The 25,961-nt window shown below is 38.0% G+C and overlaps 1 protein-coding gene across 1 annotated transcript in view; it reads right to left on the bottom strand.

Annotated features, from left to right (window-relative positions):
• GLIPR1L1 (GLIPR1 like 1) overlaps positions 1 to 25,961 on the bottom strand; it is a 31,612-nt gene that overhangs the window by 2,883 nt on the left and 2,768 nt on the right. The window contains exons 2-4 of the mRNA XM_070454220.1: positions 11,284 to 11,529; positions 10,155 to 10,255; positions 4,031 to 4,116 (exon numbers count right to left, since the gene is read on the bottom strand). Coding sequence (XP_070310321.1) covers positions 4,031 to 4,116; positions 10,155 to 10,255; positions 11,284 to 11,529 — 433 coding nt within the window. The remainder of the gene's footprint in view (positions 1 to 4,030; positions 4,117 to 10,154; positions 10,256 to 11,283; positions 11,530 to 25,961) is intronic.

Raw genomic sequence — 25,961 nt, 5'->3', positions numbered from 1 at the left:
TTAAAAAGATATATAAAAAGACCCAAATAAACAGTATTTATTAATCAAAAAGGTCAACACTCTAAAGTTATTTCTTCTTCAACTTATCTCTAAATTCAATGTAATTCCATTCAGAATTTCAAGGTCTTCTGTAGAATTGATAAGCTTATCCTAACATTAATTTTCAAAAGCAAAGGGCAAGGAATAGGCAAATGATTTCTGAATAATTTGGAAATGGAATGAGTTGGGGGAATACCTCCTACCAAGTATTAAAGCGTATTTATTGTAGCCTTGGTAGCTTTTAAGTTGCTATTTTGGAGACCCACAGAATACAGCTCTCTAAATCTCCAGGATGAAATCATTTGTGATAGACAAAATCTCTCATCAAGCATAAAATACAAATAAAATAATCTTTTAGATTATTATTTTTTCATTATTAGAAAAACAATGTGTAAGAGCATGAGACATTTGCAACAGCAACAAAGACGGGAAAGTCCAGATTTCAGAACCGAAGATCCATAAAGAGGAGGGTTGATGTCACAAAGGATGCTTTTTCCTTGGGGCCATTTGTTGATTCTGGGCCCAGGCCTAGGGCTGAAAAAGTGGGCTTTGTCCAGGAAGAAGTCACTTCTTAGTAAACAGAGAAACCAGCAAAGAACTAGAGAGATAAAATCGGAGAATTGAGTAGTTCAAGATCCAGGTGGGAGGCAGAGGTGGAGGAAATAAGCCCAAGACGTGCCCATTTTGTAACTTTGAAACTCTGAGAGGTGAGGGACTAAAAACCTAGGCTAAAAGCCTTTGGAAATCATAGTAGATCTTTCAGTAATTTCTGTGTGTTAAAGCAATGAGAAAAACAGTGGGGAAAAAAAACAGTAAGAAAAGAATTGTAGTTCAAAAACCAGTAGGTAAAGGCAACAGTGAACACACCCGTCTCCCACTGGAAAGCCTTGGACGTCTCTGTTCTTGGAGCAGAGCAAACAGACCTAGACCACGCCTTAGGTAAATTCTAAACCAGCTTTGACCAAGTTGTGTTTGGATTGAGATGAACCACCTTAACTCTATCTGTTCAGTAGAGGAAAAGATAGAACTCTACATTTTTTGTTTCACACCATATTATTAGGCACATCAAGTGTTTCCACAATCTACTGCTGTGGAACAAACTTCCAAAACTTAATGGCTTAAAATGATTAACAACTTACTACTATTTCTCATGATTACCTGGGTTGGCAGATTCTACTAGGCAGTTTCTGTCCTATATCTAGTGTTATCAGGGTTCAAGGATGCGGCTGCATTTAGCTGTTGCTCCCATTTGGGGTTTAAACAGAAAGATGCCCTCGCTTCATCCAGGGCCCGACCTCTTCATTGGGAAAGCATGGATTGTGAGATATGCTGGATAACTTTCAAAAGAGCAAAAGCCAAAGCTGCCAGTTTTCTTAAAGATGTGGTCCAGAATGGCACATCAGATCCTTATTCAAGGAGAGAAGAAATAGTCTGGGCTTCTTAATGGGAGGAGTGGTGTGCATGGAGGGGAGGGAGGAATCATTTATGGTCATATTTAAGGACATCAAGAAAGAGAGCATGTCACCAAAACGGAGAGAAAAAACAATCTTGAAACTGGAAAGAGACTCACAGGAGATCTGGATGCTGGAGTTTTTAAACAGGGAATTCGAGTGTGTAATACTGGAGCTGACTATGCCAAAAGGGGACTAACCAAAGATATTGTCGAAGAGAAAGGCAAGAGCCAGATCACACTTGGGTTTGTTGGCCTCAATGCATAGAATCTGATTTTCCTCTAGTTGCAAAAAGAAGCAATTGACGAATTTCAAGAAAAGTGATTTTATCTGATATTTTCTTTTGTTTTCTGTTTTCTTTTGGGGGGGGGGGAGTGAAGCAACTTGGAATAAAGTAGGAAGAGAAGTGGTGAGCCTGCACTAGTTCAGGCAGGAGATGGCAGCGATCTGGATCCTGGTAAGGAAGGGGAAGTGAAAGAAAAAGACTACCACTTTATCTTTGTATCTTGTAGACTAGAAAACTTAGTTGTTAACAAATATGAACCACTTTGAGTGAAATCTCATTTTAGAGAGACCATTCTTCCAATTTATTTTTTTTTTTTCTTTTAAAATTGGAGTATTGTTGCTTATCAGAGTCTTTTCCAATGGGTCAGCTCTTTGCATCAGGTGGCCAAAGTATTAGAGCTTCAGCTTCAGCATCACTTCTTCCAATGAATATTTGGTGTTTATTTGCTTTAGAAGTGAATGGTTTGCTCCTGCAGTCCAAGGGACTCTCAAGAATCTTCTCCAGCAACACAATTGGAAAGCATCAATTCTTCTGTGCTCAGCTTTCTTTATTGTCCAACTCTCACATCCATACATGACTACTGGAAAAAACCAAAGCTTTGACTAGAAGGATCTTCATCGGCAAAGTGATGTCTCTGCTTTTAATATGCTGTCTAGGTTTGTCATTGCTTTCCTTCCAAGGAGCAAGCATCTTTTAGTTTCATGGCTGCAGTCACTGTCCATAGCAATTTTGGAGGCAAAGCATCCACCTACCGATGCAGGAGAAGGAGGCAGTAGAGGATGATGGTTAGATAGCATCACCAACTCAGGGGACATGAATCTGAGCAAACTCTGGGAATGGTGGGGGACAGAGGAGCCTGGCATGCTACAGTCCATGGGTTCGCAAAGAGTTGGACACGACATAGGGACAAACAACAGCATAGTTGCTTTACGATGTTGTTATAGTTTTTTCTATGCAGCAAAGTGAGTCAGCTATATGTTTACATTTATCTTCTTTTTGGATTTCCTTCCCATCCAGGTGGCCAAAGAGCACTGAGTAGAGTTCCCCATGCGGTCCAGTAGTTTCTCATTCATTGTCCATTTTGCACGCGGTGTCAATAGAGCGTATATGTCAGTCCCAATCTCCCAATTCATCCCACCACTGCCCCTTTCCCTCTTGGTATCCATGCACTTGTTCTCTACATCTGTGTCTCTATTTCTGCTTTGCAAATAAGATCATCTATGAAAATAAAAACAAACAAGTGGTACCTAACTAAACTTAAAGGCTTTTGCACAGCAAAGGAAACTATACACAAGACGAGAAGACAGCCCTCAGAATGAAAGGAAATACTTGCAAATGAAGCAACTGATAAGGTATTAATCTCTGAAATATACAAACAGCTCAATATCAAAAACTTCAATTTTTTTACTTGATGTATGACATGAATACGGAATCATACATAGCTCATAATTGGAAAGATTGAGGAGCTATTACAAGGTGAATACACCTGGATAACCACAGCTTAGGTCCAGAAAGTCCTCTGGTATGCTTTCCTAATGACTAACTCCTCTTCCTCTCCAAAGATAACCACTATCCTGACTCCAAGCTTAGATTAGTTTTGTATGGTTTGAACTTTATATAAATGGAATAATTTAATAAGCGTTTTTGTGTCTGTCTTCTTTTGCGGCACCACGTCTTTTACAGTTTTTAAATTATCTCTTCTCTTCACCCCCTTACTCGGTCCTCAAATAGGAATTCATGCTTATCCTTAAAAAGTAACTTTGTACTGGGAACTCGTCTGCTCCAAGAATCAAACATTTATATTTAAAATAAGTCTTTGCCCTGAGAACCAAAAGACTGATGAAGGAAGAAAAACAATTTGGCTCTAAATCACAATTAGTTTGGACACTGATTGTGACTGAGTCACTATTTAATAATAACTAGTGAAAGGAGGTAAAAGAGAAGCAAACACAGCTAAGAACAGCATGCCAGGCGATAGCATTTTGGGTGTAGCAGCATACGATCTGTTATACCTTACTCCTTCCAGTCCTTTAGCCTGAGAGAAAATAATCAGTGACAAAGGGAGGGGTCATCTGGATCGAAATATGATCATTTATGAAAATGCTTTGTATCAACAAACAGAAGCAAACAGAAACAATCAAATTTTATCTTATCTCATAAAATGGAGGGTCAAAATTTTAAAATATAATGTATTTCTGGGAACTTTCTATTCCAAAGAAAATGCCCTGATTATTTTTGTTTCCTGTTTTCTTACGGCAGAGTTTGTTTTCGCAAGTATCTCCTTCACACATAGAGCAGGGTGTTCCACTAATGTAAGGGGACACCTTTGGGTAGTTTCCTCTGTAAAAAAGAGACACAGTGATTAGGTAAGTAGCTATTAATGTCTCTAATTTTGCGTATGCATTTATGTACATTGTTTTGGTCCCTAACCATGAATGTTGACAAGGAAAAATAACAACAACATAGGCCCCAATTTTGTACTTTTTTTCTTTACAAAAGAAACTATTAAATTACTAAAGTAACTATTAAAATTATTTTTTACAGGGTGTCCCCAATCCTTGTAGCAGTTATATTCTTGAATATTCTCTAGGACACAAGCTAGATGCAAACCCAATATAATTATGTATGTGACAGCCACAGAGATTCTGCTATAAACACTAATTATCTCTTGATTTTTTTAGTGCAATAAGGAAATTTGAATCGCTCATGAAAACATATGTTTTATAGTTTAATTTAAAAGCACAGTAATATAGTACTTTGATGATGCACCAGAAAGATTTGGCAGTTATTTTGCCTAATTTTCAGTAATATAAGCTGATACATGCTAACAAGGCTCTCTTTTTTTCTTTTCCCATGTCTACGTCTGTGGAAGACTTAGGAAAGTGTTACTTATCTAGAGTACACAAAGAAAAATCTAAGAACATATGTTGTATTCCTTTAAAGAATATGTCCCAATTTATTTATTCATTCAACTGTTGATGGACTTCAGGTTGTTCCACTTTTGGGGTATTACTAATAAGGTTACTATGCATATTTTGATCTTTCAGATATGTCTTTATATGGACATACATTTTCTTGGATATATACCTAGAATGGAATGAATAGACCATACAGTAGGTGCATATTTAACTTTTAAAGAAACTGTCAGAATTTTTTTTACAAAGCAGTTGTAGCACTTTATATTTCTACCAGCAGTGTGTGAGAATAGCAAATCCTTAACTATTCAGATTATTGTGTACTGGTATTCACTGTGCTTTTAATTTTGTATTTCCCTAAAGATGAATGATTTTTGAGCATTTTTTTCATGTGCTTATTTGACATATCTGTATCTTATTAGTCTTTGGTTCATTTTACTATTGAGCTTTAGGTGTTTCTAGGTATTAAATCTTTTTTTAAATTAATTTATTATTTTAACTGGAGGCTAAATACTTTAAAATATTGTAGTGGTTTTGCCATACATTGACATGAATCAGCCACGGGTGTACATGTGTTCCCCATCCTGAGCCCCCCTCCCACCTCCCTCCCCATCCCATCTCTCAGGGTCATCCCAGTGCACCAGCCCTGAGCCCCTGTCTCAGGCATCGAACCTGGACTGGTGATCTGTTTCACATATGATAATATACATGTTTCAATGCTATTCTCTCAAGTCATCCCACCCTCACTTTCTTTCACAGAGTCCAAAAGTCTGTTTTTATATCTGTGTCTCTTTTGCTGTCTTGCATATAGGGTCAGCATTACCATCTTTCTAAATTCCATATATATGTGTTAGTATACTGTAATGGTCTTTATCTTTCTGGCTTACTTCACTCTGTATAATAGGCTCCAGTTTCATCCATCTCATTAGAACTAATTCAAATGAATTCTTTTTAATGGCTGAGTAATAATCCATGGTGTATATGTACCACAGCTTCCTTATCCATTCGTCTGCTGATCGGCATCTAGGTTGCTTCCATGTCCTGGCTATTATAAACAGTGCTGTGATGAACACTGGGGTGCACGTGTCTCTTTCAGATCTGGTTTCCTCGGTGTGTATGCCCAGAAGTGGGATTGCTGGGTCGTATGGCAGTTCTATTTCCAGTTTTTTAAGGAAGCTCCACACTGCTCTCCATGGTGGCTGTAATAGTTTGCATTCCCACCAACAGTGTAAGAGGATTCCCTTTTCTCCACACCCTCTCCAGCATTTACTGTTTGCAGACTTTTTGGTAGCAGCCATTTTGACTGGTGTGAGATGGTTCTAGGTATTACATCTTAAGAATTCTTCCTACATACTTCATACAAGGTCTTTGTTTCACAAAGACTTTCTTCCAGTCTCTGGCTTGTCTTTTTGTTTTCTTACCAGTTTGTTTGAATAGCGGTCATTTTTAACTTTAATGACATTCATCTTACCAACTTATTCTTTTATGGATCATGCTTTTGATGTGGAAGCTAAAAAAATCTTTGGCTATCTGAAGGTCACAAAGGTTTTATTTATGTTTTCTTCAAAAAGTTTACAGTTTTTGCCTTACATTTGGATCTATGATCCATTTTTAGTTAATTTTTGTAGATTGCATGTTTTGTAAATCCAAGTTTACTTTTTTTTTATATGTGAGTGACAGAGCACCAGTTATTGAAAAATCTTTCTTACGTTGCATTTCCTTGTACAGTTTTGAAAAGTCAGTTGAACATACGTGGGTCAACCATGTGTCGGGTTTATCTGGAGTCTATGTCCTATTCCACTGATCTATTTGTCTAACTTTACAACAGTATAACAATATCATGATTTTATTAATTTGTGGAAACAATAGTGTTACCTACTTCAGATTTGTTCTAGTTGTTTTAACTATTCTAAGTCCTTTGTATTTTCTTATGAATTTTATGATCTGTTTGTCAGTTTCTACTACAAAAGCCTGTGGGATTTTTATTGGAATTTTATTGAATCCATAGTTCAATTCAGTGAAAAGTTACATGTTTACAATCTTGAGTCTTTTAACCCATTAATTAGGTATAGTGCTCTATTATTGTCTTTGTTATTAATAATTTCTCTCATGACTATTACATAATTTTTAGTATATTAGTTCTTCATGTCTTCTGCCAGATTTATCTCTAAATAATTTATATTTTTTGATGTTCTTATAAGTGGTATTGTTATTATAATTCAATTTATGATTGCTCATTGCCAGTATATGGACATGTAATTGTTTTGCATATTGATCTTGTACCCTGAAAAATTGCTAAACTTACTGATTAGTTGTAGAAGAGTTTTCATAGATTCCACTGAATTTTCTTTATAAACCTAGAGACCAATAAGTCAGTAAAGAATGACCCATAGGTCATATCTGGCTTGTGGTCTGATTTTGTACAGTCGGTGAACTAAGAATTTTTTTTTTTTAAATTATTTTTATTTTAAGGGGTTATTTAATTCAAAACAGAACAAAGATGAAAATGTAGCAGAATGTATGTGTCATGCAAAGCCTAATATATTTACTGTCCGGTACTTTACAGAAACAAAATTTAGTACTGGTACTGTGTTACATATAGGCTTTTCATAGATACACTTTATTAGATTTAAGACCTTCCCTTGTATTTTTAATTTTCCAACAACTTTCATCAAGAATGAATGTTTGACTCTTTCTCAGTCTATTGAGATCATATAATCTTTATTTATAGGTTGATTAATATGGTGAATTACACTGATTTTAGAATACTAAAACAGCCCTAAATTACTGGAACAAACTCCCTTTGGATAAGAGGTATGGTGCTTTTACTGTATTGGATTCAGCTGCTAAATTTTGTTTAGAATCTTTGTACCTATGTTTCTAAGAGATACTGAATAAGCTCAGAATAGGTATTTCTACAGTGAAGAATGCAGATGACCAACAGGAACATGAAAAGATGCTTAACATTGCTAATTATTAGAGAAATGCAAATCAAAAAGCATCACTCCACACCACACAGAATGGCTATCATCAAAAATAGATGCTGGAGAGGGTGTGGAGAGAAGGGAACCTTCCCAGACTGTTGTGGGAGCATAAGTTGGTACAACCACGATAGAGAGCATTACCGAAGTTCCTTAGAAAACTAAAACCAGAGCTCTCGTATGACCCTACAGTCCCACTCCCGGGCATACACCTGGAGAAAACCACAATTCAAAAGGATAAGTGCCCCACAGTGTTTTTTGCAGCACTATTTACAATAGCCAAGACATGGAAGCAATGTAAATGTCCATCAACAGATGCATGGATAAAGAAGATATAACATATATCTGCATCTATCTATCTATTAATATCTATCTGTATATCTGAATCACTTTGCTGGGCAACTGAAACTAACACAACATTGTAAATCAGCCACACTTCAATAAAAAATTAAATTACTTCTGCACAGATTAGAAAAAAAGAGATTGCTCTGTAGTTTCCACTTTATTTCTCCTTTGTAATTTGTGTCTCTTGAAGGATTATTGTTTGCTATAAAATCTACAATATTTGATATTAACATAGATCCTGCTACTTTCTTTCTATGAATGTTAGCATAGTAAAACTTTTCCCATTCTTTTACTTTTAATCTACCTGTGTCTTTTAATTGAAATATGCTTCTTGTAGGCAGCATATAATTGCTTCTTGATTTTTATCCCATCATCCAGTCTTTGCCTTCTTATTTGGGTATTTGTATTTACATTTGATGTGATTATTAACATAGATTCAAGGCTATCAGATCTTATTTATTCTATTTGTCTCATCTGTCCTTTGTTCTTTTTTTTTTTGTTTTTCTGCTTTCCTTTGGATTAATTGAATATATTTTTAGATTTAATTTTACCTGTTTTTTTGGCTTATTGACTTTACTGTTGGTTTGTTATGTGAGTAGCTACTTTAGGGTTTATAGTATGCATCTTTTACTTATCACAGTCAATTTAAATTATTCCTCTTAACATTGAGTAGAAGAACCTTATGGTAATTTACAACCATTTTCTCCTCTCAGCCTTTATGCCATCATTATCACAGATTTTAACTTTACCTATGTTATAATCTTCACAATACATTTCAATTATCTTTGATTAAATAATTATCTTTTGAAAGGCACAAATAAGGAGAAAACATCCTATGTATTTACCTCTATAGCTACCATTTCCAGTGCTTCAAACATTTTTATTTCACTTTTATTTTTGAAAAATATTTTCACAGATTATAGTGTCCTTGTCAACAGGTTGCTTTTTTTTTTTCCTTTCAGTGTTTAAAGATATTCCTGTCTCTCTCTTGCATTGTTTCCAGTGTGAAATCTGGAAGTCCTTATATTTGCTCTTCTGTATGTAAACACATCTTTATTTTCTGATTGCTTTTAAGGTTGTCTCTTTATTACTGGCTTTGAAATGTTTCATTATAAGGTGAATTGATATAGTTTACCTCACCTTTGTTGTGATTGGGGCTTGATAGATTTGTTGGTTCTGTGAGTTTGTAATTTTCCTTAAGTATGCAAAATATTGGGGCATATTTCCTCAAATATTTTTCTGTCCGTTCCTAATTCAGGAAATCAATTCCCTCTAAAGTTATGTCACAGCTAACTGATGCTCTTTTTATCACTTTTTTTGCTTTTTTGGATTCTTTTTTTCCCTCTGTGTATCCTTCCTTGGATGGTAAAAATAGGTGTTCTACAATTTCTCTGGTATTTATAAAAACTGTACTCTACCCCAAACTTCTAGGCCATCTGTCATTCTTTTTTTACTTGTTACTGAGAGGGAATGGAAGAAAATACAGAAAGAGATATACACATTTGTACCTCTCCATGGCAACTTTAACAAATATCATGTCCTTTTTGCCAAACGTGTATGTTTATTCTTAGCCTATATTTTAATCTTTTCTGCATTTTATTTTTACATTTTTGCTAAAGAGTTGTTGGATTATTAACTACTTAATCTTATTCCTTGTACAGATATGCTGAATTTGAGGTCCAGAATTTTATTTTTGGAGATTCCCACTAGACTTTTGTTTTATTTCATTTAGATATGCAATTTCCAGCAAGGCAACCAAAAATTTTTGGTACTCTTTTCTTAGAAGAATGTGCCTCTTACTCTCATTCTCAGTCATTTACTCATTCAAGTTATATTAGCATCTGCCAACCTATTTTGTGTTCAATATGTAAATATTACTGTGGCAATGTTATTTTACAATATCTATTCTCTTACTTAACAAGTGATCTCCATCATTTCCTCTCTCAAGATTAAATCATTCATGATCAGCATAATTTTTCACACATTCTCTTTTATCTCTTTCTTTTGATTAGCATTATAGAGGGAGACTGTGCTTATCAAAAATATACTTGTCTCTTTTGTATAGCATCATACTTTTGCAAACAATCATTTAACATATATTTCAACTTAAAGTATTTTTAATAGCAAAATAACTTACACAAGTGCATAGTTACATACAAATAGTGCAGTGTCAGGGCTCCCAAGATTTGGACAAATTGCAAGTCCACAACCAACTTTAAATGAAGAGGCCCAAACTACCTATAAAGAAAGGAATTTTAAAATGAAATATGCAAAACTACTCTGCACAAACAGTGCATTATGGGAACAGGCATAAAGAAAGTCAATCAACTGTGGGAAAACTTCAACTGGCCTTCTACATGGGCAACTGGGCTCTGGGAAGAGAAGGGTGAAAGATAGACATATTTTTAAAAGAATGACTACAGTGGAATATTACTCAGCCATAAAACAGAATGAATTTGAGTCAGCTGTATATTAGCACCTCTTTATGTAATCTAGGAACGTGGTACTGATGAAGCTATTAGCAGGGCAGCAATAGAGAGGCAGACATCCAGGACAGACTTGTGGACACAGCAGGAAAAGGAGAGGGTGGGGCGAACTGAGAGAGCGGCACTGAGACATGAGCACTACCGTATGCAAAGTAGCTCGTGGGAAGCTTCTGCACAGCACAGGGACCGCACCCCGGGGTACTGTGACAGCACAGAGGAGTGGGGTGGGGATTGGGGTGGGAGGGAGGACCAAGAGGAAGGACATATATGCAGACTTCTGGCTGATTCGCATTGTACAATAAAACCAACCCAACATTGTAAAGCAAGTATCCTCCAACTGAAAAATGAATTTAAAAAATGGCTAACATTTTTCCAAATTTAATTTAAACTATAAACCTATAGTGCCAAGAAACTCAGTAAACTGCAGCACAAGAGACATGAAGAAAACTGAAAATTTTTGAAATTGCTTGAGACTTGTAATAAAGGAAAAATTTTAAGGCAGTCTGGGAAATCAAGACACATTACATACAGAGGAATGAATAAAAGAATTACAGTAGATTTCTTGTTGGAAACAGTGCAAGTGAGTTGATAATGGAGTAAGATTGTTAAAAAAAAAAAACTTATTGCATAGAATTCTATTCCCATTAAAAATATCTTCCAAATCAAGGCAAATTTTCCAGATACTTAAAAGAAACTCTAAGGAAAGTGCTAAAAATTTGTCTTATGATTAAAATATGCATATGTAAGAATTAATAAAATCTGAGATTGAAGCACACATACCTGTGTATAATGGCCACAAATTTTGGAACATGATTTTGTACTAAAATGATAAAATTTTCCTTCATCATACCACATATCAACAGCAAACTTTGTTACAGATGAGGTTAATGGACCTAACCAGAGATTTTCTCCAGCAAATTGAAAAGTTGGATGGCATTTAAATACTTGTGTTGAACACGAGTTGTGCTTGAATTTACACTTCTTTGCCCATGCTTCAGCAGTCTTTGCTAAAGCTTCATCCCAACTCTGAAAAATAAAAATAATTTATATTGAATTTGTCTGGGTTAAAGTTATTCTAATGACTATAATAAATTAATTTTTATGTAATTGTTGTTACTGAAACAGAGTTTTTAGTATTTATTATGTTCACAATTATTTCTATTTGGTTCTGATTCAGAAGCACTTATTTAGTACACACTGTATGTCAGTTCATTCTTGTACTTCCACCTAGCAGATGGCCTGGTCCAGCAAGATACTAAACAAATACAACTGAATGTGATTTAAAGAAGTTGGAGTTCACAATCTAATAATTGAAGAAGGTTACACAGATATATCATAAGTAAACTATGAGAACATATTTATAATTAAAAAGAGAAAAATTCTCTTAGCACACTAAGCATAGAATTTCCTTAATTTGATCAAGAGTATCTACAAAAGAAAACCAAAATCCCATAATAAACATTAATACATAGTGGTAAAATATCAAAAGCTTTCCCATAAGATTGAGAATGAAACACAATGTCTCATTATTTCCTCTTAAAGTTGTTCTGGAGTTTAGGCAGTATAATTAAAAAGGGAGATATAAATATATAAGACAAGATATAAAGTGTATAATGATTCGACTATCTCATTATTTACAGATGACAAGCCTGGGTACACAGAAAATTCAAATGAGTACAGAAACAAACTTAACAGTAGTATAAATTTATCAAAGTTGTCAGATATCAGGAGGAGGAATAGATACAAAATTGTATTTACATATACACTCCAGAATCCAATAGCTTCAAAAATATCAAATATATATATAATTAAATCTAATAAATCATATAAACAATTATCTCCAAACTGAAAACTACAAAACATTACTAACAGAAATATTAATAGACAAATAAATGGAGAGATATTAAATATTCATTGGCTGGAAGATTCCATACATACTTAAAAAATACTGGTCTTGAATATATTTCTAATGAAAACCTAAGTAGGTTTTTGAAGGAGGGCAAAATGATTATAAATTATTTATGAATTCAAAGAACCAACACTATTGAGTTCAATTCAGTTCAGTTCAGTCACTCAGTCATGTCTGACTCTTTGTGACCCCATGAACCGCAGCACGCCAGGCTGCCCTGTCTATCACCAAATCCCAGAGTCCACCCAAACCCATGTCCATTGTGTTGGTGATGCCTTACAGCCATCTCATCCTCTGTCGTCCCCTTCTCCTCCTGCCCTCAATCTTTCCCAGCATGACGGTCTTTTCAAATGAGTCAGCTCTCTGCATCAGATGGCCAAAAGATTGGAGTTTAAGCTTCAAAATCAGTCCTTCCAATGAAACCCAGGACTGATCTCCTTTAGGATGGACTGGTTGGATCTCCTTGCAGTTCAAGGGACTCTCAAGAGTCTTCTCCAACACCATAGTTCAAAAGCATCAATTCTTCTGTGCTCAGCTTTCTTTATAGTCCAACTCTCACATCCATACATGACCACTGGAAAAACCATAGCCTTGACTAGACGACCTTTGTTGGCAATGTAATGTCTCTGCCATTTAACATGCTCTCTAGGTTCGTCATAACTTTCCTTCCAAAGAGCAAATGTCTTTTAATTTCATTGCTGCAATCACCATCTGCAGTGATTTTGGAGCCCAGAAAAATAAATTCAGCCACTGTTTCCATTGTTTCCCCATCTATTTTCCATGAGGTGATGGGACCAGATGCCATGATCGTAGTTTTCTGAATGTTAAGCTTTAAGCCAACTTTTTTACTCTCTTCTTTCACTTTGATCAAGAGGCTCTTTAGTTCCTCTTCACTTTCTGTCAAGGGTTTTGTACTGCATATCTGAGGTTATTGATATTTCTCCCGGCAATTTTGATTCCAGCTTGTGCTTCTTCCAGCCCAGTGTTTCTCATGATGTACTCTGCATATAAGTTAAATAAGCAAGGTGACAATATACAGCCTTGACATACTCCTTTTCCTATTTGGAACCAGTATGTTGTTCCATGTCCAGTTCTAACTGTTACTTCCTGACCTGCATACAGGTTTCTCAAGAGGAGGTCTGGTGGTATGGTATTTCCACCTCTTGAAGAATTTTCCACAGTTCATTGTGATCCACACAGTCAAAGGCTTTGGCATAGTCAATAAAGCAGAAATAGATGTTTTTCTGGAACTCTTATGCTTTTTCAATGATCCAGTGGATGTTGACAATTTGATGTCTGGTTCCGCTGCCCTTTCTAAATCCAGCTTGAACATGTGGAAATTTATGGTTCACATACTGTTGAAGTATGGCTTGGAGAATTTTGAGCATTACTCTACTAGCATGTGAGATGAATGCAACTGTGTAGTAGTATGAGCATTCTTTGGCATTGCCTTTCTTAGGGAACAGAATGAAAACTCACCTTTTGAAGATGGTGGAGGGATACGATAGGGAGACCACTTTCTCCCCCACTAATTCATTGAAAGATCATTTGAACGCTGAGCTAATTCCACAAAACAACCTCTTAACACTGGTGGAGGACACCAGACACCTAGAAAGGCAGCCCATTGTCTTTGAAAGGCAGTAGGACAAAATATAAAAGATAAAAATAGAGACAAATGAGTTAGGGACGGAGACCCTTCCCCTTCCCCTTTTCGGGAAGGGTAGTGAAGGAGAAGAAGTTTCCAAACACCAGGAACCCTCTCACCAGCGGGTCTGCAGGGAGTTTTGGATGGCAACATAATCGGGAGGAAAAAAAAAAAACCTCACAGATTAGGTGCCTAACCGAACTTCCAGTGGAGAAGTAGCCCAGACGCTCATGTCCACCACCAGCAAGCAGGGGCTGAACTGGGAGGCGCGGGCTGCATTGCTTAGGGTAAGGACCAGGCCTGAATGCCCTGAGGAACATGTGAGGGAGCTAACATGAGATAGTAACCCAAACTCTGGGATAGCCAGAGAGAGAGGGGGAAGAAAAAGAGAAAGAGAGCGAGAGAGAGAACTTTCCCGCAAAAAGCTCTAACCTAAGGCACTGCTGCCCGCTCACAGAACAAAGGACTGAGCGATACCAGAGGAGAGCTAGCTGGCTGTGGTCCAGCCCATCCCCAGCCGGAGGCAGGCCAGGGCAGCCAGAGCTGGAGGGAGAGGGGCAATCTCAGCCCCAGAGACAGCATCCTCTACAAAACTGCGAGCAGGCTCCTGGTTGCTAACCATGTCTTCCTGGGATCCTGGACGGTTGACACCCACCAGGAGGGCTGCCGCCAGAGATGCGCTCCCCAGAGGAGACACACGGCACACCAGAGGTGGCGCTCCCGCTGCGCACCCAGGAGACCAGCGGCTGGGACGGGGGAGATGAGACGCACTGCCCACCCGGGGAGAGTGCGCGCGCCAAGCACCTGGTCGCCTGAGCGGCTCAGACCTGGGAAGGGCTCAGAACTCAGGCCCAACCGAGTCTGCGCCTCTGTGGAGTCCCCGAGAACCTGAACCTGAGCGACTTAGATCTGGGAAGGGCACAAAACGCAGGCCCAACTGAGTCTGCGCCTTTGTGGAGTCCCCGAGAACCTGAACCTGAGCGGCTTAGACCTGGGGAGTGCACGCAACCCAGGGCCTGCTTTAGACAGGCTCCCTGCAGAGCAACCTGGAGCCTGAGCGGTGTAGACAGGGAAAGCACACACGCCATGAGCGGGGGCAAACCCAGGGTGGCCCAGGCACTGCGAGCACGCCCCACACACGCCAGTGATGTTTGTTTGCAGAGCTCCTCCCTCCCCACAGCACGGCTGAACAAGTGAGCCTAGGTAAGTGACCACCTTCGCCCCCTTGTGTCAGGGCGGAAATTAGACACTGAAGAGATCAGTAAACATAGGAAGCCAAAGTAAAGAAGAGGGAACTGCTTTGGAAGTGACAGGCGCAACAGATTAAAACCCTGTAGTTAACACTGACTAAACATCGGAAGGGACTTATAGACCTTGAGAACAAGTATAAGCTGGAACAAGGAGCTATCTGAAACTGAACTGACTCTACACTGCCCTCAACAGCTCCAGAGAAAATATAGTAAAATAGATATATTTTACTAGTAACATTTTTTTAATTTAAAAAAGTTTTATTTTTAAGTTCTTTATTACTCCTTTAATTTTCATTTTATAACCTACTACCACATTAAAAAAAAAGCCCTATTTTAAGGCAAATTTCATATATTTTTAAAATAATTTTTGTGACTTTGTTTCATTTTTTAAATATTGTATTTTTGAGAGTCTAACCTCTACTCTAGATTTTTAATCTTTGCTTTTTGGTATTTGTTATCAATTTTGTACCTTTAAGAATCCAATCTTCAGTACCCATTTTACTTAGGAGTGTGATTACTGGCTTGATTACCCTCTCCCCCTTTTGACTCTCCTTTTTATCCCCCACGTCAGCTCTATCTTGTCCCTCCCCCTTCTCTTCTCTATCCAACTCTGTGAATCTCTTTGGGAATTCCTGGCTGTGGAGAACATTTAGGGAACTGATTACTGGCTAGATCTGTCTCTCTCCTTTTCATTCCCCTTCTTCTCCTCCTGGTCGCCCCTATCTCCTTCCTCCCTCTTCTCTTCTCTATGTAACTCTGTGAACTTCTCTGAGTGTTCCAGACTGTGGAGAGCACATGGGGAATTGATTACTGGCTAGCTTGCTCTCTCCTCTTTGGATTCCCCCTCTTCTCCTCCTGGTCATATCTATCTCCCTCCTCCCTCATCTCTTCTCCATGTAACTCTGTGAACCTCTCTTGGTGCCCCTCACTGTGGAGAATCTTTACTCCATTAACCTAGATGTTTTATCATCGGTGCAGTATGGATGGAGAAGTCTTGAGGCTACTGTAAGAAGAAGACTGAAAGCCAGAGGCAGGAGGCTTAAATCCAAAACTTGAGAACACCAGAAAACTCCTGACTCCAGGGAACATTAATCAACAAGAGCTCATCAAAAAGCCTCCACACCTACACTGAACCAAGCTCCACCCAAGAGCCAACAAGTTTCAGAGCAAGACATATCAAGCTAATTCTCCAACAACACAGGAACATAACCCTGAGCATTAAAATACAGGTGGCCAAAAGTCACACCAAACCCACAGACACCTCAAAACTCACTACTGGACACTTCATTGTACTCCAGAGGGAAGAGATCAGCTCCACCCGCCAGAACACTGATGCAAGCTTCCCTAACCAGGAAACCTTGACAAGCCTCTCATCCAACCCCACCCACAGGGAGGAGCTTCCACAATAAAGAGGAACCACAAACTTCTGGCATATAGAAAGGCCACCCCAAACACAGCAATCTAAATAAGATGAAAAGGCAGAGAAATATTCAGCAGGTAAAGGAACATGATAAATGCCCACCAAACCAAACAAAAGAGGAGGAGATAGGGTTTCTACCTGAAAAAGAATTCAAAATAATGATAGTAAAAATGACCCAAAATCTTGAAAACAAAATGCAGTTATAGATAAATAGTCTAGATCCAAGGATTGAGAAGATGTAAGAAATGTTTAACAAGGGCCCAGAAGAAATAAAAAAGAGTCAATCAATAATGAATAATGCAATAACTGATATCAAACTCACTCTGGAGGGAACCAACAGTAGCATAACTGAGGCAGAAGAGAGGATAAGTGAGGTGGAAGATAGAATGGTGGAAATAAATGAAGCAGAGAGGGAAAAAGAATGAAAAGAAATGAGGACAACCTCAGAGACCTCTGAGACAATGTCCAGTGCCCCAACATTTGAATTGTAGGAGTCCCAGAAGAAGAAGAGAAAAAGAAAGGCCATGGGAAAATACTTGAGGAGATAATAGTTGAAAACTTCCCCAAAATGGGGAGGGAAATAGCCACCCAACTAGAAGAAATCCAGAGAGTCCCATATAGGATAAACCCAAGGCGAAACGCCCCAAGACACATATTAATCAAATTAAAAAAGATCAAACAGAAAGAACAAATATTAAAAGCAGCAAGGGAGAATCAACAAATGACACACGAGGGGATTCCCATAAGGATAACAGCTGATCTTTCAATAGAAACTCTTCAGGCCAGAAGGGACATACTTAAAGTGATGAAAGAGAAAAACCTACAACCCAGATTACTGTACCCAGCAAGGATCTCATTCAGATATGAAGGAGAATTCAAAAGCAAAAGCTGAGAGAATTCAGCACCACCAAACCAGCTCCTCAACAAATGCTAAAGGGAATTCTCTAGACAGGAAACGCAGAAAGGGTGAATAAACTTGACCCAAAACAACAAAGTAAATGGCAACGGGATCATACTTATCAATAATTACCTTAAATGCAAGTGGGTTGAATGTCCCAACCAAAAGACAAAGGCTAGCTGAATGGATACAAAGCAAGATCCCTATATATGCTGTCTACAAGAGACCCACCTCAAAACAAGGGACACATACAGACTGAAAGTGAAGGGCTGGAAAAGGATATTTCAGGCAAATGTAGACAAAAAGAAAGCAGAAGTAGCAATACTCATATCAGATAAAATAGACTTTGAAATAAAGTCTGTGAAAAGGGACAAAGGACACTACATAATGATCAAAGGATCAATCCAAGAAGAAGATATAACAATTATAAATATCTATGCACCCAACATAGGAGCACCACAATATGTAAGGCAGATGCTAAGCAACAATTAGAACTGGACATGGAACAACAGACTGGTTCCAAATAGGAAAAGGAGTACATCAGGGCTGTGTATTGTATCCTGCTTGTTTAACTTATATGCAGATACATCATGAGAAACGCTGGGCTGGAAGAAGCACAAGCTGGAATCAAGACTGCCAGGAGAAATATCAATAACCTCAGATATGCAGATGACACCACCCTTATGGCAGAAACTGAAGAGGAACTAAAAAGCCTCCTGATGAAAGTGAAAGCGAGAGTGAAAAAGTTGGCTTAAAGTTCAATATTCAGAAAACTAAGATCATGGCAACTGGTCTCATTACTTCATGGGAAATAGATGGGGAAACAGTGGAAACAGTGTCAGACTTTATTTTTCTGGGCTCCAAAATCACTGCAGATGGTGATTGCAGCCATGAAATTAAAAGACACTTACTCCTTGGAAGGAAAGACCAGCCTAGATAACGTATTAAAAAGCAAAGATAATACATTGCCAACAAGGGTCTGTCTAGTCAAGGCTATGGTTTTTCCAGTGGTGATGTATGGATTGAGTGTTGGACTATGAAGAAAGCTGAGCACTGGAAAATTGCTGCTTTTGAACTGTGGTGTTGGAGAAGACTCTTGAGAGTCCCTAGGACAGCAAGGAGATCCAACCAGTCCATCCTAAGGGAGATCAGTCATGGGTGTTTATTGGAAGGACTCATGTGAAGCTGAAACTCCAATACTTTCGCCACCTCATGCTAAGAGCTGACTCTTTGGAAAAGACCCTGATGCTGGGAGGGATTGGGGGCAGGAGGAGAAGGGGACGGCATAGGGTGAGATGGCTGGATGGCATCACCGACTCGATGGACGTGAGTTTGGGTAAACTCTGGGAGTTGGTGATGGACAGGGAGGCCTGGTGTGCTGCAGCTCATGGGGTCACAACAAGTCGGACATGACTGAGCGACTGAACTGACTGACTGATGAAAGGGGAAATTAACAATAACACAATAATAGTGGGAGACTTTAATACCTCACTCACACCTATGGATAGATCAACTAAACAGAAAATTAGCAAGGAAACACAAACGTTGAATGATACAATGAACCACTTAGACCTAATTGATATCTATAGGACATTTCAGCCAAAAACAATGAATTTCAACTTTTTCTCAAATGCACATGGAACTTCTCCAGGATAGATCACATCCTGGGCCATAAATGTACCCTTGATAAATTCAAAATAATTGAAATCATTCCAAGCATCTTTTTTGATCACAATGCGGTAAGATTAGATGTCAACTACAGGGGGAAAAAAAAAACTATTAAAAATACAAACATGTGGAGGCTAAACAACATGCTTCTGAACAACAAACAAATCACAGAAGAAATAAAAAAAGGAATCAAAATATGCATAGTAATGAAAGAAAATGAAAACACAACAACCCCAAACCTATGGGACTCAGTAAAAGCAGTGCTAAGGGGAAGGTTCATAGCAATACAAACTTACCTCAAGAAACAAGAAGAAAGTCAATTAAATAACCTAACTCTACACCTAAAGCAACTAGAGAAGGAAGAAATGAAGAACCCCAGGGTTAGTAGAAGGAAAGAAATCTTAAAAATTAGGGCAGAAATAAATGCAAAAGAAACTAAAGAGACCAAAGCAAAAATCAACAAAGCTAAAAGCTGGTTTTTTGAAAAAATAAACAAAATTCACAAACCATTAGCAAGACTCATTAAGAAACAAAGGGAGAAGAACCAAATTAACAAAATTAGAAACGAAAATGGAGAGATCACAACAGACAACACTGAAATACAAAGGATCATAAGAGACTACTACCAGCAGCTCTATGCCAATAAAATGGACAACTTGGAAGAAATGGACAAGTTCTTAGAGAAGTATAACTTTCCAAAACTGAACCAGGAAGAAATAGAAGATCTTAACAAACACATCACAAGCAAGGAAATCGAAACTGTAATCAGAAATCTTCCAGCAAACAAAAGCCCAGGACCAGATGGCTTCACAGCTGAATTCTACCAAAAATTTAGAGAAGAACTAACACCTATCTTACTCAAACTCTTCCAGAAAATTGCAGAAGAAGGTAAACTTCCAAACTCATTCTATGAGGCCACCATCACCCTAATTCCAAAACCAGACAAAGATGCCACAAAAAAAGAGAACTACAGGCCAATATCACTGATGAACATAGATGCAAAAATCCTTAACAAAATTCTAGCAAACAGAATCCAACAACATGTTAAAAAAATCATAAACCATGACCAAGTGGGCTTTATCCCAGGAATGCAAGGATTCTTTAATATTCGCAAATCAATCAATGTAATACACCACATTAACAAATTGAAAGATAAAAACCATATGATTATCTCAATAGATGCAGAAAAAGGCTTTGACAAAATTCAATATCCGTTTATGATTAAAACTCTCCAGAAAGCAGGAATAGAAGGAACATACCTCAACATAATAAAAGCTATATATGACAAACCCACAGCAAGCATCACCCTCAATGGTGAATAATTGAAAGCATTTCCCCTGAAATCAGGAACAAGACAAGGGTGCCCACTCTCACCACTCCTATTCAACATAGTGTTGGAAGTTTTGGCCACAGCAATCAGAGCAGAAAAAGAAGTAAAAGGAATCCAGATAGGAAAAGAAGTGAAACTCTTGCTGTTTGCAGATGACATGATCCTCTACATAGAAAACCCTAAAGACTACCAGAAAATTACTAGAGCTAATCAATGAATATAGTAAAGTTGCAGGATATAAAATTAACTCACAGAAATTCCTTGCATCCCTATACACTAACAATGAGAAAACAGAAAGAGAAATTAAGGAAACAATACCATTCACCATTGCAACAAAAAGAATAAAATACTGAGGAGTATATCTACCTAAAGAAACAAAAGACCTATACATGGAAAACTATAAAACACTGATGAAAGAAATCAAAGAGGACACAAACAGATGGAGAAACATACCGTGTTCATGGATTGGAAGAATCAATGTTGTCAAAATGGCTATTCTACACAAAGCAATCTATAGATTCAATGCAGTCCCTATCAAGCTACCAACAGTATTTTTCACAGAACTAGAACAAATAATTTCACAATTTGTATGGAAATACAAAAAACCTCGAATAGCCAAAGTAATCTTGAGAAAGAAGAATGGAACTGGAGGAATCAACCTGCCTGACGTCAGACTCTACTACAAAGCCACAGTCATCAAGACAGTATGGTACTGGCACAAAGACAGAAATATAGATCAATGGAACAGAATAGAAAGCCCAGAGATAAATCCACGAACCTATGGACACCTTATCTTTGACAAAGGAGGCAAGGATATACAATGGAAAAAAGACAACCTCTTTAACAAGTGGTGCTGGGAAAACTGGTCAACTACTTGTAAAAGAATGAAATTAGAACACTTTCTAACACCATACACAAAAATAAACTCAAAATGGATTAAAGATCTAAATGTAAGACCAGAAACTATAAAACTTCTAGAGGAGAACATAGGCAAAACACTCTCCGACATGAGTCACAGCAGGATCCTCTATGACCCACCTCCCAGAATATTGGAAATAAAAGCAAAAATAAACAAATGGGACCTAGTGAAACTTAAAAGCTTTTGCACAACAAAGGAAACTATAAGTAAGGTGAAAAGACAGCCTTCAGATTGGGAGAAAATAATAGCAAATGAAGCAACAGACAAAGGATTAATCTCAAAAATATACAAGCCACTCCTGCAGCTCAACTCCAGAAAAATAAATGACCCAATCAAAAAATGGGCCAAAGAACTCAACAGACACTTCTCCAAAGAAGACATACAGATGGCTAACAAACACATGAAAAGATGCTCAACGTCACTCATTATCAGAGAAATGCAGATCAAAACCACAATGAGGTACCATTACATGCCAGTCAGGATGGCTGCTATCCAAAAGTCTACAAGCGATAAATGCTGGAGAGGGTGTGGAGAAAAGGGAGCCCTCTTACACTGTTGGTGGGAATGCAAACTAGTACAGCCACTATGGAAAACAGTGTGGAGATTTCTTAAAAAACTGGAAATAGAACTGCCATATGACCCAGCAATCCCACTTCTGGGCATACACACTCAGGAAACCAGATCTGAAAGAGACACATGCACCCCAATGTTCATTGAAGCACTGTTTATAATAGCCTAGGACATGGAAGCAACCTAGATGCCCATCAGCAGATGAATGGATAAGGAAGCTGTGGTACATATACACCATGGAATATTACTCAGCCATTAAAAAGAATGCATTTGAATTAGTTCTAATGAGATGGATGAAACTGGAGCCCATTATACAGAGTGAAGTAAGCCAGAAAGATAAAGAACATTACAGCATACCAACACATATATATGGAATTTAGAAAGATGGTAATGATAAACCTATATGCAAAACAGAAAAAGAGACACAGAGGTACAGAACAGACTTTTGGACTCTGTGGGAGAAGGCGAGGATGGGATGTTTCAAGAGAACAGCATGTATATTATCTAGCGTGAAACAGATCACCAGCCCAGGCTGGATGCATGAGACAAGTGCTCGGGCCTGGTGCACTGGGAAGACCCAGAGGAATCGGGTGGAGAGGGAGGTGGGAGGGGGGATCAGGATGGGGAATACATGTAAATCCATGGCTGATTCATGTCAATAAAAAAAAAAGTTTCTTCAATATTCACAGATCAATTAATGTGATGCACCACATTAACAAATTGAAAGATAAAAACCACATGATTATCTCAATAGATGCAGAGAAAGCCTTTGACAAAATTCAACATCCATTTATGATAAAAGTCCTCCAGAAAGCAGGAACAGAAAGAACATCAGTTCAGTTCAGTTCAGGAGCTCAGTCGTGTCCGACTCTTTGCGACCCCATGAGCTGCAGCACACCAGGCCTCCCTGTCCATTACTGACACTTGGAGTCCACCCAAACCCATGTCCATTGAATGGTGATGCCATCCAACCATCTCATCCTCTGTCGTCCCCTTCTCCTCCTGCCCTCAATGTTTCCTAGCATTGGAGTCTTTTCCAATGAGTCAGCTCTTCACATCAGGTAAACCCACAGCAAACATTATTCTCAATGGTGAAAATTTGAAAGAATTTCCCCTAAAATGAGGAACAAGACAAGGGTGCCCTCTCTCACCACTACTATTCAACATAGTTTTGAAAGTCTTGGCCACAGCTATCAGAGAAGAAAAAGAAATAAAAGGAATCCAGATTGGATAAGAAGAAGTAAGTCTTGCTGTTTGCAGATGACATGATCCTCTACATAGAAAACCCTAAAGACTCCACCAGAAAATTACTAAAGCTAATCAGTGAACATAATAAAGTTGCAGGATATAAATTTAACACACAGAAATCTCTTGCATTCCTATACATTAACAAAGAGAAACAGAGAAATTAAGGAAACAAGTCCATTCACCTTTGCAATGAAAAAAAAAATACTTAGGAACAAATCTACCTAAAGAAACAAAAGACCTATATATAGAAAACTATAAAACACTGATGAAAGAAGTAAAAAATGACACAAATAGATGGAGAAATATATCATGTGCATAGATTGGCAGAATCAATATAGTGAAAATGAGTATACTTCCAAAGCAATCTATAGATTCAATGCAATCCCTGTCAAGCTACCAATGGTATTTTTCAGAGAACTAGAACAAATAATTTCACAATTTGTATGGGAAACAAAAAAAACCCCTTAAATATCCAAAGCAGTCTTGAGAAAGAAGAATGAAACTGAAGGAATTTGGATGATTTGAGAGAATAGCATTAAAACGTGCATATTATGTGAAACAGATAGTCAGCCCAGGTTCAGTGCATGAGACAGGGTGCTCAGGGTTGGTGCACTGGGATGACCCTCAGGGATGGGATGGGGAGGGAGGTTGGAAGGGGGTTCAGGCTGGGGAACACATGTATACCCATGGCTCATTCATGTCAATGTATGGCAAAAACCACCATAATATTGTTAAGTAATTTGCCTCCTATTAAAATAAATAAATGTAAAAAAAAAAAGGAAACTGACTTTTTCCAGTCCTGTGGCCACTGCCGAGTTTTTCAAATTTGGGGGATATTGAGTGCAGCACTTTCACAGCATCATCTTTTAGGATTTGAAATAGCTCAACTGGAATTCCATCACCTCCACTAGCTTTGTTCATAGTGATGCTTCCTAGGGCCCACTTGCCTTCATATTCCAGGATGTCTGGCTTTAGGTGAGTGATCATACCTTCGTGATTATCTGGGTTGTGAAGATCTTTTTTGTATAGTTCTTCTGTGTATTCTTGCCATCTCTTCTTAATATCTTTTTTTTTCCCATTTATTTTTATTAGTTGGAGGCTAATTACTTTACAACGTTGCAGTGGTTTTTGTCATACATTGAATCTTCTTAATATCTTAATATCACTTAGCATAAGATCCTGCAGATTCTTCCATGCTTTCACAATGGCATGATTTTCTTCTTCTTTTTTTTTAAAGGCTGAATAATATTCCACTGTTTGCATATACAGGCTTCACTGAACGCTCAGTTGGTAAAGAACCTGCCTGCAGTGCAGGAGGCCCTGTTTTGATTCCTGGGTTGGGAAGATCTGCTGGAGAAGGGATAAGCTACCCACTCCAGCATTCTTGGGCTTCCTGGTGGCTCAGCTGGTAAAGAATCCACATGCAATGCAGATTTTTCTTTATCCAGGCATCTGTTGATGGACTCTTTGTTGTGTCTATCTCTTTGTGAACCCATGGACTGCAGCATGCCAGGTTTTTCTATCCTTCACCATCTCCCAGAGCTTGTTCAACTCATGTCCATTGAGTGAGGGATGCCATCCAACCATCTTGCAAGGGTGGCCAAAGTGTTGGAGCTTCAGCTTTAGCATCAGCCCTTCCAGTGAATATTCAGGACTGATTTCCTTTAGTATTCACTGGTTTAATCTCCTTGCTGTCAAGGGGACTCTCAAGAGTCTTCTCCAGAACCACAGTTCAAAAGCATCAATTCTTGGGCTCTCAGTCTTCTTTACGGTCCAACTCTCATATCCACACATGACTACTGGAAAAACCATAGCTTTGAATAGACTGACCTTTGTCAGAAAAGTAACATTTCTGCTTTTTAATATGCTGTCTAGGTTTGTCATAGCTTTTCTTCTAAGGAGCAAGTGTCTTTTGATTTCATGGCTGCAGTCACCATCTGCAGTGATTTTGTAGCCCAGAAAAATAAAGTCTGTCACTGTTTCCATTGTTTCCCCACTATTTGCCCTGAAGTGATAAGACTGGATGCCATGATCTTAGTTTTCTGAATGTTGAGCTTTAAGTCAACTTTTTCAATCTCCTCTTTCACCTTCATCAAGAGGCTCTTGGGTTGTTTCTATATCTTGGTTATTGTGAATGAATGAATATGGACATGCAGTGATCTCTTCACGATCCTGACTTTTTTCTTCAATTTTTTTGGGGTATAAACCCAGAAGTTGGACTTTTGGATCATATGGTAGTTTTATTTTTAATTTCTTGAGGAACCTCCATACTTTTCTCCATAGCTGCAGCACAATTTTAAATTCCCAAGAACAGGGTACTGTGATTCAAATTGTTTTACAACCTCACCAAAACTTACCGTAAAATTTATGTGTTATTTTTAGTTATCATCAGCATAAGAAATGTTTGTAGGTAAGAAGAAGAACAATCTGAATATAAAAGCCATTAATTCAACAAAAAATAGAGATTAAAAGATAGCAAAAGGATCATAAATCTATTTTAAAAAGCAAGAGGATCAGTAGATATCCTCTTATTCCTCACACTAGAAAAGCAATTATCAGAAGAATGACTTTGGGAGCTCTTGTTCTACTGCCTGTAAGTGA

Source organism: Odocoileus virginianus, chromosome 24, assembly GCF_023699985.2.
Source record: "Odocoileus virginianus isolate 20LAN1187 ecotype Illinois chromosome 24, Ovbor_1.2, whole genome shotgun sequence".
NCBI lineage: Eukaryota > Metazoa > Chordata > Mammalia > Artiodactyla > Cervidae > Odocoileus > Odocoileus virginianus.
The sequence above is the reverse complement of the archived record's forward strand: the minus strand, read 5'-3'. Positions and strand labels throughout refer to the sequence as shown.